General features: G+C 33.8%; 1 protein-coding gene across 6 annotated transcripts in view; it reads left to right on the plus strand.

Annotated features, from left to right (window-relative positions):
• The window catches only part of CACNA2D1 (calcium voltage-gated channel auxiliary subunit alpha2delta 1), a 425,079-nt gene that overhangs the window by 243,301 nt on the left and 162,841 nt on the right, over positions 1-18,937 (plus strand). For all 6 annotated transcript variants that reach the window (XM_064487623.1, XM_064487624.1, XM_064487625.1 and 3 more), the window contains exon 5: positions 10,704-10,745. In XM_064487623.1, the coding sequence (XP_064343693.1) occupies positions 10,704-10,745 (42 nt within the window). The remainder of the gene's footprint in view (positions 1-10,703; positions 10,746-18,937) is intronic.

Here is an 18,937-nt window from a genome sequence, read left to right on the forward strand (position 1 = left end):
CAACTTAACTAGGACTATGTTGAGAGTCTTTTGGATTACTTGAGAATCTTTTGTATTGTGGCTTTCATAAATGAACAGTAACAATAATGAATGTTTTAATTAGAGACAAGTTATATCTGAATAAGTGAATAGTTCAAATTTAAAAAGCTATTTGAAATATGACTTAATTAAGTATAGTTACTAAAACTAGGTTAATGAAGTATGGGCTACTGGGAATTTTTTTGTTTGTTTCCAAAGCAATTATGTATTATTCAGATGGAATGGAATGCTTCTAAAGTGTCAATGTCTTTGAATACAAAGAGGATGGAGACTTTGTCTCTCCCCTCGCAGTGCTCAGACAGGTGAATAGAATATGGTTGGTAAGTATAATGACTTAGGAAGTGGTTGTAGCTCATCTCTGGAGCAGGCTTTCACTCATTAATTTCATGCAACAAACCAGTAAAGTCACCAGTGTTGTTCTCCCTGGTTTGTAGAGGAGGAAAATACCAGAAGTTGCTGTGGAAGATGTTAACAGGGATACCTGACTTTGACTTGAAGTAGGGGAACTAGGAAAGTTTTCTACAGCAAGGAAAGCTTCCTGGCTGTAATTTGGGTTGTGGAAGGAGTTTATTCCAGAGTGCCAAATGGGGCGGGCAACGCATTCTGTCTGCTCCACTCTGGTATTTCTCCCAAAGACGTCTTCTCTTTCCCATTTTGTTTTCTACCTATAAGAGGAATCAGGTCCTATATATTTCACTCTTAGCTCTCTCTCTTTGAGATTTTATTTTGCTTTCCAGGGAAGTTCTCATCAGTCCTTCTAATGGGAAGGGACATCCCTTATTCCACATCCCTAGTTCTTTCTAACTATGGCTCATTGTTGAGACTTCCGAGTTTTGTCTTTCTGCATAAAGTTACCCATTTTTGAAGTTTATAAATCTCCTTTCTACTTTAACAAGCCGCCTGGCTTTTGAGAATGTTGCCTCAGAGAGACTTAAAGCTAATACAATATCCAGGCTAAACAGTGATGTATTTGTATTAGCCAAAATTTTCAATGTCTGAAAATAGTGGGGAGTTGGGATGGAAGGGAGAGATGGGTGCGAAATCCAACAAGCAATGTGATACTGTGATGCAAGGTTAATTAGATTTTTATCAATTTATTATTTTCAAAAAGATCATACCTATTGGTATCCAAAGAATTTTGTAAAGGTTAAATGACACAATGTATGAAAATGCCTGTCCCCTAAAGGACACATAATAAATGTCTCTTCTCCTCCTTCTTCCCCATCCTACATAGCTCCTCAAACCCAATGGAAGATGAATTAAACTGATGTAGTGGTGACCAATTTAATCTTCTTTGAAGGTCTGATTTCAGCTAGATTATTTTATACTCAGTAATTCATTGGCCATAGTATAACTCTATATATTTTGCTTTACTATGATAATTTTCTGAAGTTGATAATGATTAATTTGGAAAGGCAGTGCTAATATTACCTTTGGAAAAAGTAACACAAGTCTATTGCTAGGAAATCGTATATTGTTATGATCAAGTTCTGTTAACTTTGATCATGAGTCAAAAAATCTGTGAGTTGTCTAAGTCAATAGGAAGAAGCATAGAAAGTAGATTATTTTGATGGATTAAATTTTAATGTTTTGGTTGATTATATCCCAGTCACAAATTAAAGCAAGTTCCTCAGCACTACAGATGTGTTTGCTCAACTCTGGACTGAGGTTCCTGGGAGATTTAGTGGAAGAAAATAGCATATTTATCTTTTCATGTTCTACTTTGGCTTTTATCCTATAGTTTAAATAATGCATTTATCAATATCCTTTAGAACACTGAAAAAGCTTATAGGCAGATTCTCATTAAAGTTTATCAGATGAAATCAATTGCTATAGCTCTTAATGTTTAATAGGAATTGATCTCTGAAGTTCAAGAACATGGAACTCTGAAGTCACAGTCCACTTGGAATTCCTCCTTGATTTCTTATAAGAGTGAAAGTGGTCTATGTTGTAACTTATTTGGAGCTTTATTAAAACTATATACTTTTTCTCTACTCCAATGCATTTTGTATATGTGTGTGTGCATGCGTGAACGTGCATACAGGTTTATTTGTGTGTTTTTTGGTTATTTTTACTCTAGAATTTCTAATAGTTCCTTATATGCTTATGATAGTCATTTTTCCATTTATCTGTCTATTCATTGCTAGTTCATTCATTCCAAACACTGCATTGAATATATACATAATAGAACCATGTCTCTACTCAAATCAAAAGAATTTAATTTTCTCTCCTTTTTGGGAAAAAATTGCTTCTTTTGTGAAGAAGTAATGAACATTTCCTTTGGTGAATATTACAAATGTTTCTTTCATCTAGGATGAGAGCTCCAATTGTGTTGCCAGCTTCATAGTACATATAGCTTGGGACTGGAGTACTTGATCACTTGTGTAATTAGGTCATTATACATAGTAAAGGTTGGATTTATTCTCTTTTGCTGTGACCATTTCTCTTAGATAGTTTTACTTCTTGATTGGTTAATGTGGTGGACCAGATACTAATACTTCAATTTTCAAGTACCATAATGACAACATTAAAAAAAAAACTATTTAACAAATATATAATGACAGTTACCTGATGAATAAATGTAAAATAGTGTTTACTAAAAGTAACAGAGGCAAGCTTTAAAAAAAAAAGGCCAAAATTAAATTCACATTTTAAAACAACTGATAAGGCAGCGGTAAAAGAACAGATAAGATAAATGAATGTCTCAGAGATAATTAGACATTCTCTTTATTATTAGGTGAACATTAAGTATATAAGGAACTCACTGATCTATAAAAGTTCAAGCAAGTACTATTGACTGTTACTAACAGGAAAGTAGAATGGAAAAATACATTGTAGGGAGTATGGTATTTGTGTTAGTACTATCAGTTGTAGGAGTTAGAAACCTCATTCTAACATACATAACGGCAGTACTTGGGAGGAATACATACTTGCTCAGGGTTAAGAGGACCTCTGTTAAACTCGGTTTAAATACTGTTTTGCTTTGAACATACAATTGAGATTGATAATATCCTACTCACTGGTGTAATTTTAACAATCAGGTTCTCAAGAAAGCATATGTATTTAGGTTTCTAGCACGGAGCTTGGTACTGTGTACAAAGCTCAATGTATATTTATACTTCTGAATGAATGCTGAGAGTTCAGAGAAGGAGTAGATTATTCGTGTATTTCCATTATAATCATTGAACAGCATCTTAGCAATACTATTACACTTTCATCATTTTGATTGGAACTGTGATATTCAAGCATATAATCAAATTTTATATAATTATTCCATGTTGTATTATGTAACTCATTTCTAAAGGCTAGTGAGTAAAGAAATTGATAAAAGAATTTCCAAAATAGTAATTAGTTGCTGATATACTACTCACGAAAGATTAACTTGACCCTAGGAGGTTTTTGACTTTTAGTTCATTAGAGAAGTATTAAAAAATATTAAAATGTTTTTTTCTTTATTATGAGCTAAGAAAATTTTCATCTCTTGGCTCCTTTGATTTTTGGTTTTAATCTTCTGCTAGAATTTTAAATTTAAGACCAAAAAAAGTTTCATGTCATAACACATCTGGATTTTTATCTCACAAATCTTTTTGCAAACCACTGAATGTGGTTGAAGAAAAGATGGAAGATGCTAGTTAGCTTATCTACAAAACATAAACAGACTCACAAACATAGTAAACAATCTTATGGTTAGCAGAGGAGAGCAGGTGGAAAGGGATAAATTTGGGAGTTTGAGATTGAAAATGTTAACTGCTATATATAAAAATAGATAAAAAATGAATTTCTTTTGTATAGCACAGGGAACTATATTCAATATCTTATAATAACCTGTAATGAAAAAGAATATGAAAACGAATATATGTATGTATATGCATGACTAGGACATTATGCTGTACATAGAAATTGACACATTGTAACTGACTATACTTCAATTAGAAAAAAAAAAAGAAAATTGGACACACAGGAAAGAAAGGGGATGAAGGAAGACGCAGGAAGGGCTAAAATCCAGGGCAGAGGAGAATTCGTTCTAGAAGAGTTATAGTCTCGTAATGCCACCAACAGAAATAAAAGTTCAAGCAAGTACTATTGACTGTTAATAACAGGAAAATAGAATGGAAAAATACATTGTAGGGAGTATGGTATTTGTGTTAGTACTATCAGTTGTAGGAGTTAGAAACCTCATTCTAACATACTTAAGGAAAAAAATTTATTGATTCTGTAATTAAGAAGCCAGTAGATAGGTGTAGCCTCTGGCATATCAGGATTGAGACTTTAAGCAGCACAGCGTTTGTAACCATAACCAGTCATGGAAAATGGTATACTTCTGAAAAAGGAATAGGGAAATGAGATGCTATCATTGGATAGATTTAGGCACCTGTAAATGTCTGTGGTCAGAAAAATAGAGTGGTATGATTTGCCAGCCATCAGAATCATGTGATTGGAAGAAAGTTTCCCAAAGATACTTTAGTTTCTGAATTAAAAAAAAAAAAAAGACCAAACAAAGCAAATCCACAGGTTTACTGTTGTTTTTAAAACATGACAACCACAGACTTACTCTTTGTGAGGCTGCTTGTGTACTTTTCTCCAGCTAGATTTCACAGTTTGCGTGTTGATATGGACAAGCAAATTTTGGGTCTTTAACAGAGTTGGAGTTTTTCCAGGCAGGAGTGAATGAGGATGGATGTGTAAAGGAGATAGGGGATTGGGCAGAGAGTGCTTAGAATCACAAAGAAGTTTGGAGCATAGCAAAACATTTAATGGGAATTTAATGGACAAGTTGCATATAGAATCAACATTTAATTATCGTTTGTACTAGATTTTCTTATAAATTACCTCATTTAATTTGTCAGATTAAAAATAACGATAGCAGCTAGTAATTCCATTTCTTCTATACTCGGCTACTTAGCATCTTTGCAGAAAGGACTTTAAATAAACAGACTCAGCATACTACCTGATCTAAGAAAATAAAATTATAAGTATTTTATTTTAATTCATATAGATGTATCAGATAAAGCTAATAGAAAAATTCTATGGATATTCCTGATTTTTCTTCTTTGTTATATAAAGTAATGGCTGATAATATTATAGACGACACATGTAGACCTGCACTAAACACTTCACATCAGTTGTCTTCTTTATTACCTCTTGTCACATAATATCAATGCAGGTTTATCACCTTTCAGACCAGTAATCTGACAACACTGATCTCTTAATGGACCTGTGCCTGTCTTTACTTTTCAGTCTTTTTATCTTCATAAACAATGTCTTCATGCATTTCAAACTCCAAACAGATATAACAGCATAAAAAATACCTTTTTTCAAGGACTGCTGTCTTTATTCCTCTGCTTACTTTTAGCTGTCTTTGAAAACACTCTCTTACATTCACCCATTAACACCTCTCCCCAACACACACATGAATGTACAGACAACCACACACCCTGCTCTCCCCTCAACACTTTCTTAAGTTGTTTCATTCACACAGTGCAGTAGTCCGTGCTGCTGATTATCTTATCTCAGGCACTGTGGTTGACTTAAGCACAATCAGTATCAGTGGGGTGTATGGTTACCAGGTCAAATTGTTACAACAATATATGAATCCCAGTATTTGAGTTAAATGATTTGAGCTAAACAGTGTGGATATTGGTTGGCAGGCATCATTCACACAACTTGTTTATAACAAAGACTATCCTTAATGTTCATCCTATTGACTTCATATTTGGAAATAAAGAGCTATAAAATGACACTAAGAGTGAGACTTTTATAAAAAGTGACTTCAGCAGACAATAGAGTTGCCCCAGAATCATCAGACTGTCGATCAGACGCAGAGTAAGTGTGTAACCAAGAAAAAAGAATTAGTAAATCAGACAGGAAGTTAAGATATATTTGAATTGTGAATTTATCATGTATTTCAGATACTGGCTCTGAAAACCTCATTTTCAGTTCCAATATTTAAATCTTCTCCTTGGCAACATCCTACTCCCATGTTGAAGCTTTGTTCTTCAGCTTCAGATTTTTAACATAAACTATTCATCAGAGGCCACGTTTATAGGAAAGTGGCATTCAAGGGACTGTCACTCACAATATACATTTTTAAGATGGAATGCTCTATTTTGTCCAGATTTAATTTTTGACTCCCAGTAGACACTGGGAAACTAAAGTCATTTATCTCTCAACTTGCTGCAGGATGGTTTAAATTTCAGTAAAGTGTGGTATTATATTAGCATGAACCATTTGGGTAAATTTGTTTCCAGGAGATAATAAATAACTAAACTACTTGGTTAAAAATCAGAAATGAAACAATTTGCTCTTGTCATCTGGTGGTGCTTAAATTGTGAAAAATAGCACTCTAAAGGTTCAACTAATCTCTGAATCTAGTTTGAGGGTATTGCTAGCTTCGTCCTATCACACTACTCGTAATGCACTGAAAACCTCTGTGTTTGGTGTGAAATACCTTCCAAGACGGTTTTGTTTAATAATTTGCATTAAAATGTTTAGCCAGAAGGATAAAGGGAAGCAAGAGGACTCGATTCTCTAATCTGTGCCTGTGCCTGTGATAATTAGTTTATATGTATAGTTTTAAAGTCTTCAGTAATACTGATATAACTCTGTAATTTCTAGAGAAGGGACTGAGGGAATTTTGAGTGATATGGTAGATAAATGATTCAGAAAGACACACACACACTTGCAAATACATATGCTTGAATTGATCAACAGAGGAACATGTCAAATATCTGAAATTCGTAACTCTGACCTATTTTGAAACCTGAGAACATTTTGGTTTATGTGGTCATACCGGTCAAGGATATTAAGATACTCTTCAGTTTTAGCGGGTTGGAACAACTGATCCAGCTGCCAAACACCTTGTCAACGTGGGAATCAGGGGGACAAGAACTTGCCTCTTAGGTCAGGGTGTAGAATGTCCTCATCTTTGTTTCTCCAAAACTTGGCCCAGAGTGAGGTCCCAGAGTACTGTTGAATGAATGGGGTGTGGCTCCCTCTGTTGGTTGTGAGACCTCAAAATCTCCCTGCACAAAGTCTAGGTGGGATGGGGGCAGGGTAAAGGGAGAAGGAATTCAGCTGATAGTTTTGCCTCTTCTCTAACTCTGCCCCTTCAGACCATCGAGCTGCTTTTATACAATTTCCTCTCATAATTTTCTTTTAGCACAGAGTTAATTTTAACCGAAATTCATCCCTATAAAAACATGGAACATGGAAGTTGAGCTAATTCAGTGTCAGTTGTCCTTTACTCCTGAGAATTGTCCTTTAACCCAGTCCTCTTAAGATTGTTTCTGGTGTATGTTGATGACTCAGTGATATGAGTGATTTTATTTCAGACTGATTTCGTTTAACATAGCTGCACACATCTGAATAAATAAATATATATATATATATATATATTTATAGCAGGGCTAATATATATTTTTATAAAGCAGAGGAGATGGCTTATAAGTGAATATGATAGGAAAGAATTATGACCACCAAATTATTTGTCTCAAGCTTATGTTTAAAATTATTTCTGAACCAAGTAATTCTGAAACTATATAAACAAGCCACAGTAAAGCAAATCACTGCAATTTTCCCTAAGAAACGATGATGAACAAAAATATTTTTATATAATTATACAAATTAAATGTTCTGTGAGTATTTGCCATTTATTTTAGTGTCACACTGCCATGTATGTGGACTGGGTTGACAGATTAAACTCACAGTTACACCTTCCCCAATCCTGATGCCCTACAGAGATTTATCTTTACTAAAATTGATCATTTGAGCTTTTTTGTTGGGTAAAAAAAGGGAATAATGAAATGTGCGTGCTGTCACTGCAAAGTGAGGTTGAAAAAAAGCTTCTGAGCCAAAAGCAACATCACATTGATTGGAGAAGGAATTTTGTTTAAGACAGTGGATATAATCAGTTTCACATACCACGAAGGTCTGTGTTCTCTTAGTAGAACATGACAACCTATCTAAGCACACGTATTTGATTATGTGCTTCCTAGTTATGCTGTTTTTCTATAAAGAGTTACACTTTTGTTTTCCTTTGCATTTATATTTTGACCATGTAAGAAATGCACATTGTGTAAAGAAAGAGCTTTTTTAAAAGCAAGAATATAAAATGAGTATCAACATTTAGCATGTAATATTATTTTATGACCAATGTATTTTTTTTAATTAGCTTCTTAAAAAAAAAGCCAGTTTGAGGAATTACGTGTCTTCTAAAGTGCAGAAAATTTTGTGTAAAGGCATAAAACTTAAATAAGCCTAGCAATACACATTTTTAATAACAGTTTTAGAAGGAATGTAGAGCTTCTAAAAGAAGACGCAAGTAATAGGGTTTCATATATAATGTAACAAAGGAAAAGAATTTGGAAATTCTAAAATAACCTGAGATTTCCTCCATTTTAACTTTTATTTTGAGTGCAAGGACAGTGTATCTTAATACAATCAAAATACTTAGTTAAAACTAACATTTCTTTATCATACTTTACCCTCTTCTGATGTTGTATATGATAATCTTCATCTTAGGTTTAATAAATTATCTTTATTTGTTAATGTTTATTTGTAAATATGTTGCACATAAGAAAAAAATTGACTAATCAGTTTAGTCCATTAGATCTAGCACCATGGACCAAGTGTAATCCCACATAAGTTGTTTCATGTAGTTGATCTGTGTGTGTTATTTTACCTAAAGGATAAGGGTAGATGTGTTTAACTTATTTTGTGTCTCCGTTGGCACAGCAGTATTTATATCTAGGTATTGAATGAATTTGAAAATGATGCTGCTGAACCGCTTGAAATTTAATGTAGTATCTCCTTGTTTTTCACATGTTTCCATTCTGTAAATATAAGCACTCAGTTGGCAGACATAATATCTAAAATGAAGGTAAACTTTTTCAATGTTTTAGCTTTTGGTGGAATCCACCTTCTAAATTGAAAATTGTCTCCTAAGTATAAATTAGAGGGTTCTGTGAGGGATCAGTAAACTAGTAATTGGATTTGGGTCTCAGGAGAGTTCAGAAGAGTCTCTTGCTTTGTGTATGTGATGAGTTCTGATTTTGTATTTTAATTTGTTCCAAAACTAATGCTGCAAGTAATGTTTCAGGAATTAGAATTTTATGTATGTGAAAATTGTCTAGCTACATAGTTCTTTCTTAAAAAAAATCAATTGAATAGTAATTTAAACAGTTCTAATGATTCTAAATGAAAAACTGAAACTCATGGGTTTCACTCAATATTATGAATCATATGGTCTTATATTTATCTATGTAGGTTTTGGTTTGGTTATGTGGTCTTCAGAGAGACCTCTGTTTTATAGATCTTCATTATCACAGTATGTTTCTCAAATCAAAAAAGGAAGGTAGAATCAGTGGCAAGAAATCTTGGAAACAAAACAAGATCTCTTTTTTCTCTTGGGGATTTATAATGTACGCTCATACACTAAGGCCATGTCAAGTCCTACTGTTCAGAGACAATTTTAAAATGTATTGTTTATTCTGAAATCACAACCATAGATTACTTTTGCCTATATAGCATCTATTATATCTTCAAGAACTAGTGATTTTCTTTGAAACATACTTTAATCAGCACTAATTTAGTCTATTTTTCCCAAGTACTTTTAAAAAATTTTTGTAAATTTTTTCCTTTTAATAAAAGTCCATGTCTGTAAATGTTTAAGAAACACAGAGAAGTACACTTCTGCATGGTGCTCAAGTTACTACTAAAGATATCTAGAAGATGGACTATGCATATCTTCAATCAGTTCAGGACGAGAAGAAAGGAAAAAGAAATCAGTATAAGTAGATTGTTTTCATACTGCATGGAACCAGCCTGGTAGACAAAAAGAATAGGAGTTTAAAATTCATTGACAGTTGTTTTATCTGTTCTTTCTCATTTTCCCTCTATAACACAGTTATGTCCATAGTTTATATTTATGTCGTATTTCAACAGCATTGTTGGCTAGCAGAAATCTCGACACAACGTTTATTCTTAAAGAGCTGACAATTATTTGCCACTTGGGTAGAATATGAGAACATTAGAGTGTTGGATTAGCTGGTATTTTTTGCTATCTAAATTCACACTCTTAATCCTCTATTTGAATCTCATCAAGGAATTCCTGCTGGTATCATGCAGATAGACCTTTCAAGAATAATTTCAACACTCAATATATATTTTTTGGAAGTCATGGTTTCAGCAAAGTATTAACAAGCCACTTACACATTTTTCTTGAATTATCATATTTGTCATTTCATGGTGTAGGGGGGTGTATGTGGGTTTGGTGTGTGTGTGTGTGTATATATATATGTGTGTATGTGTGTGTGTGTGTGTGTGTATATATATATATACATATATATATATATATATATATATATAAACTTATTTGCATTATGAATTTTTAGATTTTTTTCTTGAGAAATTGTTCTCAAAGTTATACTGAGGTATTTTCCCTCAATGCACGATGTGCTTTTCGACTGTCACTGATACAGTGTTTTAATATGTTCTTAGAAAATATTGACTAATCTTGATGGATCTTGTGGAATATATTGTAAAAGGAATACTATGAGGGGTTTATTATTTAAAATATGAATAAAATGTATTCAGCTTTTGATCCAGTATATTTTTATGTTTTTAATCAAATCAATAAAGCATTTGTCTTTTCTTTTTTTTTATAGAGCAACGAAGTTGTCTACTATAATGCTAAGGATGATCTCGATGTGAGTATTAAAAGTTTTACATTAAATTCCAGGGTAAACTTAGTTATGCTAGGGTGATTGGCTTTACAAACAAGCTGACCTAGCAGATTTAGTTGGATTCATGCTCCAGTTCAGCCCTAAAATTGTAGTCGCCCACAGGGCATTAAAACCTATTAAGTTCAAACTATTTTTCTCTAACACATGCTAAAGGTGACCAGGTGATTCACATATTTTGTTTTAACTCTGCATATTCTTGGAATCTGCTAACGCATTCAAGTTTGCTGGAGTTGGTCTGATTCTTGTAAAAGTTTTGAGAATCTGCAAAGAACTGTAAGATAATACATTTACACTGTGAAAACTTTTTATTGGAAAAATTCAAAGTGCTTTAGATGTATTAATACCATTGCTCTTGTAAACCCTTAGGTATTGAATAAAAATGAACCATGTTTTATGATTAGTATATTGATTGGGCTGTCACAGAGAGACCTAAAGTAAAAGCACTAAAACAAGACAAAAGGTTATTTGTCTCCCATGTAACATTCTGTGTACAAGGCCTAATATGGCAACTCTCAGTCATCCAGGCCCCAGGGTCCTCCTGTCCTGTTTTTTGCTCTCTTCAGTATACCCTTTCCATGTGTGGTCCAAGAGGGATGCTCCAGTACCCACAGTGAATTTCCCATTCTAGACATCAGGAAGGAGGCAGATGGCACTGAAGGACATACTCAGTGCCTTTAAGAGCATGTTCTGGAAATTGCACGCATCACTTCTGTCTGCACCCATTGTCCACAACTTAGTGACTAGTCTTGCCTAGATGTAAGAAAATGTGGAATATAACTTTCTTTCCCCCTGGGTAGGCATGCATCCAAATAAGATACAGGATTCCGTTACTGAGATGAGACTAGGAAGAGTAGTTGTTGAGAGTGAATTAGCAGTTTCTGCAGGGATCTTCAGTTTGCTCTTCTTGACATGTTAAAGTGAATGCCCAAACTACCCACTCAAATGAGTGACTTCTATCAATTAAATATAGCCAAATTTTTAAACTTAGAACTGAGGAAAAAAAAATTCTCTTTTATACTAAAATGATTATAAAATTACATGCTGTACTGAGTATTTGTTTCAGTCATCCTCAATGCATGTGTTTTGATCATTACGATGAAATTTTCTTCTGCAATAGAAATATTTACTACCTTAGAGTGAAGTAAAGTTAAGAAATGTAAGTCAGTGTTACACTTTGATATTCACTTTAGGATTTTTACTGTTTACACCTTTTTTTGAAAAATGTTGCTTATGAGATGAAGTGTAAGGGTTGTAAAATGTATTCATCCTTACCAAAAGTTTTGCAATATAGAGCTGGATTTAATTGGTTTTTGTAGTCCAACTTTATACATGTAGTACTTGATATTTCATATATCAAATGCCATCTTGTTTTGATTTGAATTGGCTTACTATCACTGTTCTTTGCTGTACTTTTTTGTATGCCAATATAGTTGTGTATTTTTATTGCTCAGATTCCACAAAGCCATATCCATTACTAAAAATTGGTGATTGGAGATTATATAATGTGAGTTTATCATCTCTTACATCAGTATCTAATGTCTAATGAACAAAGGGGAACTAATTGGAGCACTAAATATTGAAATAATATTAATCAATTAATAAATTTATCCTCATGTTTGAAAAGGGATGTGAATATCTGAGCGCTAAATACATGTTTCGTTTTAGATGTTATGCCGACTGAGGGAAGCTAACAGGTTGTAAATACTGAGCCTGTGGGTATCATTCTTAACTTTTTCTCCAGTTCTGCATTAGTAGGAGATTATTTTGTTTTCCTAGGCCTATGCCTAGTGGAGTATTGGTTATTTTTCTATTTCCCAATTCTCTTACATCAGTCGTTTTCTTTCCATTGCCTGACAGTCACCTGAGTTTAGATAATTGTTCTCAAATATTTTTTTGAACGCTATCGAGATAGTGCTTCTAAATTTTTATATAGCTTTCATAATACTGTACATTATCAATAGATAAATATTCCTAAATATTGTATTCATAATTCTAAGGAACTTGACTGATTCTTTCCTAAGCCAATATGATTTTGTAATGAAATGGCATTTTCTTCTTCTTGGTGGCACTTCCACCTCCTCCCCAAGCCTTTATAGTTATTTCCTTGGGTCCTTCCCTGAAGTGTAAGTTCCCTGAGGCCTAGAATAGTTTTATGTTTAACTTATGAGTAGACTTTGAAAACAAAGGGCTGAAATTTCCCCAGCAAGGGCGATACTGTATAAATAGAAAGGGCCAGATTCAGCTACAGGTTTATTGTGGTGTGCTGACACAAAAACAGAGTGAAATTGATGGCCTTTGGATATGACACATTCTCCAGCTCACCACAATTCCTCTGCTCTTTATTGTCCTACTCTGCCTGCTTCACACATCTACACACATAAAAAATAAAAATAAAAATGCCGTAAGATTGTGCAGGATAGAATCCTCAGCACACCAACGTTTAAAGGAAGGAAAGAGCAAGGGTGAGAATTGGAATATAAAGAATGATTTGAATATAAAGAATGATATATTCAAGTGTAATCTATTGATTTTGTTCATTATAATGATGATACGTGGCCTCACTTAAAGGTAAAACAAGCATTTAAAGGTGATCAGTTATTTCTTTGCAGTGTAACTTTCTATTAGCTACATCTGAATTAGTCAGTTTGTGCGGAGCGGTCAGGCTGTAAGTTTTTCAAGGACTTTGATATAAGACAGTTCCTCAGGGGCATTTTATAGTATCTATGCTACTCTACTTAGATCAGTGCTATTTCTATTCACCTTCTGGGTATAAAAATAAATACTTAGTGACAGCCAGATTTAGCTGAAGAGGTGGCTGAATGTAACGGTAAAATTATTTTCCCTTAGGATTATGTAATATGTTTTAAAAATTATGACTATACTCATTTAAACAAATTTTTGCCTTGAAACTTAAAAATGCAAGTCACATGGGGCTAAGGTACTTGATAGGCCACTATTCTCATGGAGGGTATAATGTACATAGCCATACTGAGAAATTCATGACAATCATTCTCATCCCTTGTGCTCGTTAATGTTAATTAACGTGGTCTCGCCTCTAATTACCTGACTATGACATCCTACAATTTTTGCAGTCATATGCTAAGTATTCTTTAAAAACTAATTCAAATACTACCTCCTCTTGTTTTTTTTCTAGGTAGCGAGTGGTATTTCCTTCCTCTGGGTGCTCTGAATAACTTGTCACACATTTGTGGCTTTCATGGTATAATTAATACCTTACACTATAGTATTTTTATACAGGGATAGTCTTCTCTTAATTTTTTAGCATCTGGAGGTAACAGTCTTAGTCAGTTTCTCTCTTTAATGATTTAGAGTTATTGTTGAGATAATGTCTGTTAGTTTGGGCAAATGTTTGTATTTCAGCATCCCTGTTACTTACATAGCATTTGTGAAGATGTGTTCACTTTCTGAAGTGGTGCTGTCTTTGCAAATAAACAGGAAAAACTCTTTTCACGCGTGGTGAAAATGAAAATGTTTGTTCTGTTTCAAGATTGGGTAGAAACAAAATTAAGAGGGGAATGGCGGGACTGGCTTTGACTATGGACTGTATTTGAGTTCATTATTAACACCGACGTCTGTTTCCTTTTGTTCATGGAATGGGGCAGGCTGCAGAAGATGGAAGTGCCAGGGAACCTTGTGTCCTCATCTTCCCTCATCTGCGCCTTCCTCTCATTAGCCCCTGAAACAGTCATGAGGAGTAAGAGGAAAGTCAGACAGACAAGGTGGTTCCCCCTAGGTCTAAAACTGAATCAAGTTGGGAATAAGTAGCAGAGTTGGAATATTTGTTTGCAATTAGTACAAGTAATATAAGGATCAAGAGTTTTGGTTCCAAGTCTGGAGAGATCAGATAACCTAAGTTCTTGTGAATCTCTGTGAAACATGAAGTCAATCTTACTGTATTACTCCATCAAACTGAAGTTTTATGTCTAATGTCTAATTCTACATTTAATTAGAATAAATAAGTTGTTGAATTTCATTTCTAGAGAAACTACAGCATTAATGGGGGTATGATGTTTCAACGTAAGATTCATTTTTAGCTTTTTATCAGGAAATGTATTTTAAATATACAAAAAAGAGAACAGTAAAATGAGTCTCCATAATTGTTTTATCATTATTTGCTCAAGTATTTAAAGATAAATTAGAGATATGACATTTCGTGCCTAAATACTTCTGTATGAAACTCGATTTTTCCCCTAATTAATAACAAGACTTACATATGTAATTACTGTGTGCATTGTCATATGAAAGAGGTGGTAGTGTGATAATTAAGAGATTATACTGTGAAGTTCCACTGCCTGGATTTGGATCCCAGCTCTGCCGTTTTCTAGCTAGGCGATACTGGCAGAGTCATGTAACCTCTGCTTTTCACTCTTTTGGTCAGTAAAATAAAGGTGATAGTGATACCTACCTCATACAGTTGCTGTGAAAATTAAATTAGTTAATACATGTAAAGCATTTAGAACATTCCCTGTCTCAGAGGAGGCAGGCCAGAAATGTTAGTGACTATAATTATGTAACAATAATTATTAATATGATTACAATACATTTAAGGTTGATTTGAAGTGGTTTTTGGCTCCACATGGAGCACATTTGTATGTGTGGAAGCGTTAACAGTAATTAAAGAGTACTCTAGCTTGAGCTCTTTTTCATTGTATTGTTACTAATATCCTTACATTTGTGTGAAAAACTAAAGGAAAATGCATAACAAAATGAAAATCAGAGTAAAATCTTCAAAAAACATTTAGAAATAAATGTGAGTGTAATGCAGACATTTGTCTTGAAATCAATGTAGGTTTTATATATCCAGATTTGAAAAGATAATTAAATATCAAAATAAAATAGAAAAAAAGCTAATAATGCAACAGTTACTATGAAATTCCACATTCAAGTTCTTCTTAGTTTTGAAATTTATTTAGGTTCTTGATTAGATATTTAGAGACATCTGTCCCAGTAAATCCTTAAGTTCCGTAAAGATTTATTGAAGCAGATTCCTCGGAAGGCTTGAGTCATGCCAGCAAGCAGCACTATTTTCTTAATTCCCAAAGCAAGCAGAAAGAAACCAGATCATTACCAACCCTTATTAACCTAACTCTAAGATCTATGTTTCGGACTGAAATCCAAGTGAAATAAATTCAACCCAGAATTCCTGGATCGATAAATTGAGTTGATTTATTTGCTACGTTTTATTTTATTGACCATGTTAAAAATTTAACCTGTCTGGGACATTTGGCCAGTCTGCTGAATTCCCTTGCATATTTATGTTGCTATTTATTTTCTTAGCAGTCTTGTCTACATTAAAATTAAATCCAACATAATGTCCTATCTAAGTATCTTTAAAAGCCAAATTATTCATGATTTTATTTTATTTCATAGAAAAAAAATCAGTCTGCTTCTAGAATGAACTAATAGGGATTCTTACCAAACAGCAATCAAATCTGTTCTAATTATTAAAGAAAGAATCAAAGTCTTGGTTTCTTTTCTAACTTTTATGTTTTAACTGTCTAATAGCATGCAGCCTTCATTTCAGGCTCTGCTGATGACTTGTTGAATCCTGAAATAGGGGGTGGCATAGAGATAGAATATAATTGCTTCTGTGTAGTAACTGGTTTAATTAGTGTTGCCTTTTTGTGTGTGCATCTAAAATACATAGTTGAAATATTTTTAATGCTATGTGTTTGGACTGGATTATAGTAATAATGAACATGTATGTGCTTATTCTATACTAGGAGGTATATGCTTTATAGGTAGTGATATCATTTAAAGTTCACACACATCCTTTCTGGCACATACTATTGTTTTAATGATTTCCAGAAAAGACAAGTAAAACTTAGTGAGCTTAAGTGACTTGTCTGCTGTCACACACGTGACTTTTGGTAGTGCAGGGAATTGAATGTGGTGCAGACCGTGTGATCCACAGCAGGTGTGTCCCTGTGCAGTGCTGCCCTGCCTATGCCGTGGGCACCCATTGGGGACAGGAGAGGGCCCTGTGATGGAGCTGTTATAAATCAAGACTCAAGGTTAACAGTTTTGAAGATGGTTTTGATTTAAAATTTTAATTTATTATGCCTATCCATCATTCTGTCCATATTTAATTTTGATGTATGTGGCTTGTATTTATCTAACCAGCTTCATCCTTGACAGTTGTTAGTTTGCAGTGACTTGCAGTAGGTAAAATAAAATCTCTATGATTAAAAAGATCATTAGACTTCAAATCATAAATCTTCACTGATCTCATCCATTATTCCCAGTGATATTTACCACGGATACCTTAAAATTAATGTATGCACCCTCGTGTGAATATAGCCATATTAGAATTCATTGGGGGAAAAAAACCTATTAAAATTAATAAGGAGAGATTGGATTAGATTCACTTTCTTCTAGGAATAGTGCTTTATGTTTTTTGGGCCTTCTTCCAAAAATTTTGAGTCTATTTTGATATTTTTGTAATGCTTCATATACTTGTGCACATGCTCATTTTGCAAAGATTGTTAAAATACTGATTTTCAGGTATTTTTGAGTAGTGGCATGCATAAATCTCTGTTAGATTCCACATCCAGTTCTTTCTTTCCAGAAGTAGGGTATAGTGTATTTATTTAGAACTCAATGAATACTCATTAAGTTGGGAAAATTCACTGACACTTTGTGAGCGTTATAAACTCACCCTAAATACAACATAGGGCAAAAAGAGGTATGGGGACTGGATTGTTTTGAATGATATCTTCAACTTTTGTTTTGCCTGCACATATATATCAGTTTAAAAATGTACTTCCCCATATAACAATATTAACTTATAAATTCTATATGTGTACTGTAGAACTAATATGCTAAGAAACGTCCAAAGAGACTTCTAAGTTTTTAAGATAAGTGAAGTTTTACAGAGTATTGGTTTAAGTGGCATATGACAGTAAAAATCACCAGAAAAAATTGTATAAAGTGTTTTCTACGTGCTTAGTTATTAAATGTCTTTAATTATGATGATATCATAGTACCATTGGAAATATCTCAGCAGGCAATGTGAACACAGGGCATTGTTGTCAATATAGTAAATATAAGTCAATTTTTATAATAGTCTTTCGATAATACTAACTTTTTTGACCAACTTTGTAATTGAACTAATCAAATCACTTTCCTGCCTCGTAATGAGGTTGAAAAAGAGCTAGTTCTGGGAAGAGAAGCATCATCTCTGCCCTTTTCTTTTTGTTCAGTGCAACTTCCATTACTAGAATTTCAACTCCAGTCATTAGTTTCAGAAATCTTTTGAAGCTACTGGCAAGGATGAAGTAGGTTCAATCCGAGAATATACTGAGTAAATTTACATCTGAAGTGTAGAAGAGTACATTGAAGTTGCCTGTGTAACTGAGGTTGCTCTCCACCCATCATCAGTGTGAGGGGTTTCCATTTCTCCTTATGGTACCTGGAGTGGGACAGATGACCTGCGACCAGCTCACACACAGTTCGTAAGGCCAGAGGAGAGGGGGTGCTCGTGCCACTCCATATAATAAATATTAGTGAACTTTTTTTTTCTAATGTCACTTGCTAGAAATGGATGAAACTCTAAATTCTAATGTTTCCTTCCACACTTCCAGTGAATTATTTTGGAGACCACTGACACATGGTGTATTCATTTTTGAGTTCTTATCAAAAACATGGTCTTGATTATCACTTGAAGAAAGTAACTGAAAGAATAAAACCTATGATTGAGGCCAAAAGCCCAACTAATATTCTAATCCGTGTTCACTTACAAAGTGTTTGATTGATATCTATAGCTCTGTGCTATGAATGTATGGCTATACATTAAAATGTACATTCTCAGGGGGACAGGGGTTGGATTCCAAGAGACTCCTTTGGTAAATGCTTCTTTATACCAGCCTCCCATCATTAACAGTTATTCCATGTTGCATGTGCTTGCAGTCATTTGGCATTAAAAAAAAAAAAAACCTTGTCAACAATTTGCTTTAAGTTAAAGTTAGTAGATTTCAGAATTAGAATTTTCAGAGCTATAAGTAACCTTAGTGATATTGTTTCCCTCTGTTTCTTTAAAAAAAAAAAAAAAAGAAAATCTTCGGAGCCCTAGCAAAGAGACGCAGAGTTAGAATGAGAATGAAAAGCTGGATTCCTGACTGAGGCTGGGCTGTCCA

The sequence above is a fragment of the Camelus dromedarius genome, chromosome 7 (genome assembly GCF_036321535.1).
Source record: "Camelus dromedarius isolate mCamDro1 chromosome 7, mCamDro1.pat, whole genome shotgun sequence".
NCBI lineage: Eukaryota > Metazoa > Chordata > Mammalia > Artiodactyla > Camelidae > Camelus > Camelus dromedarius.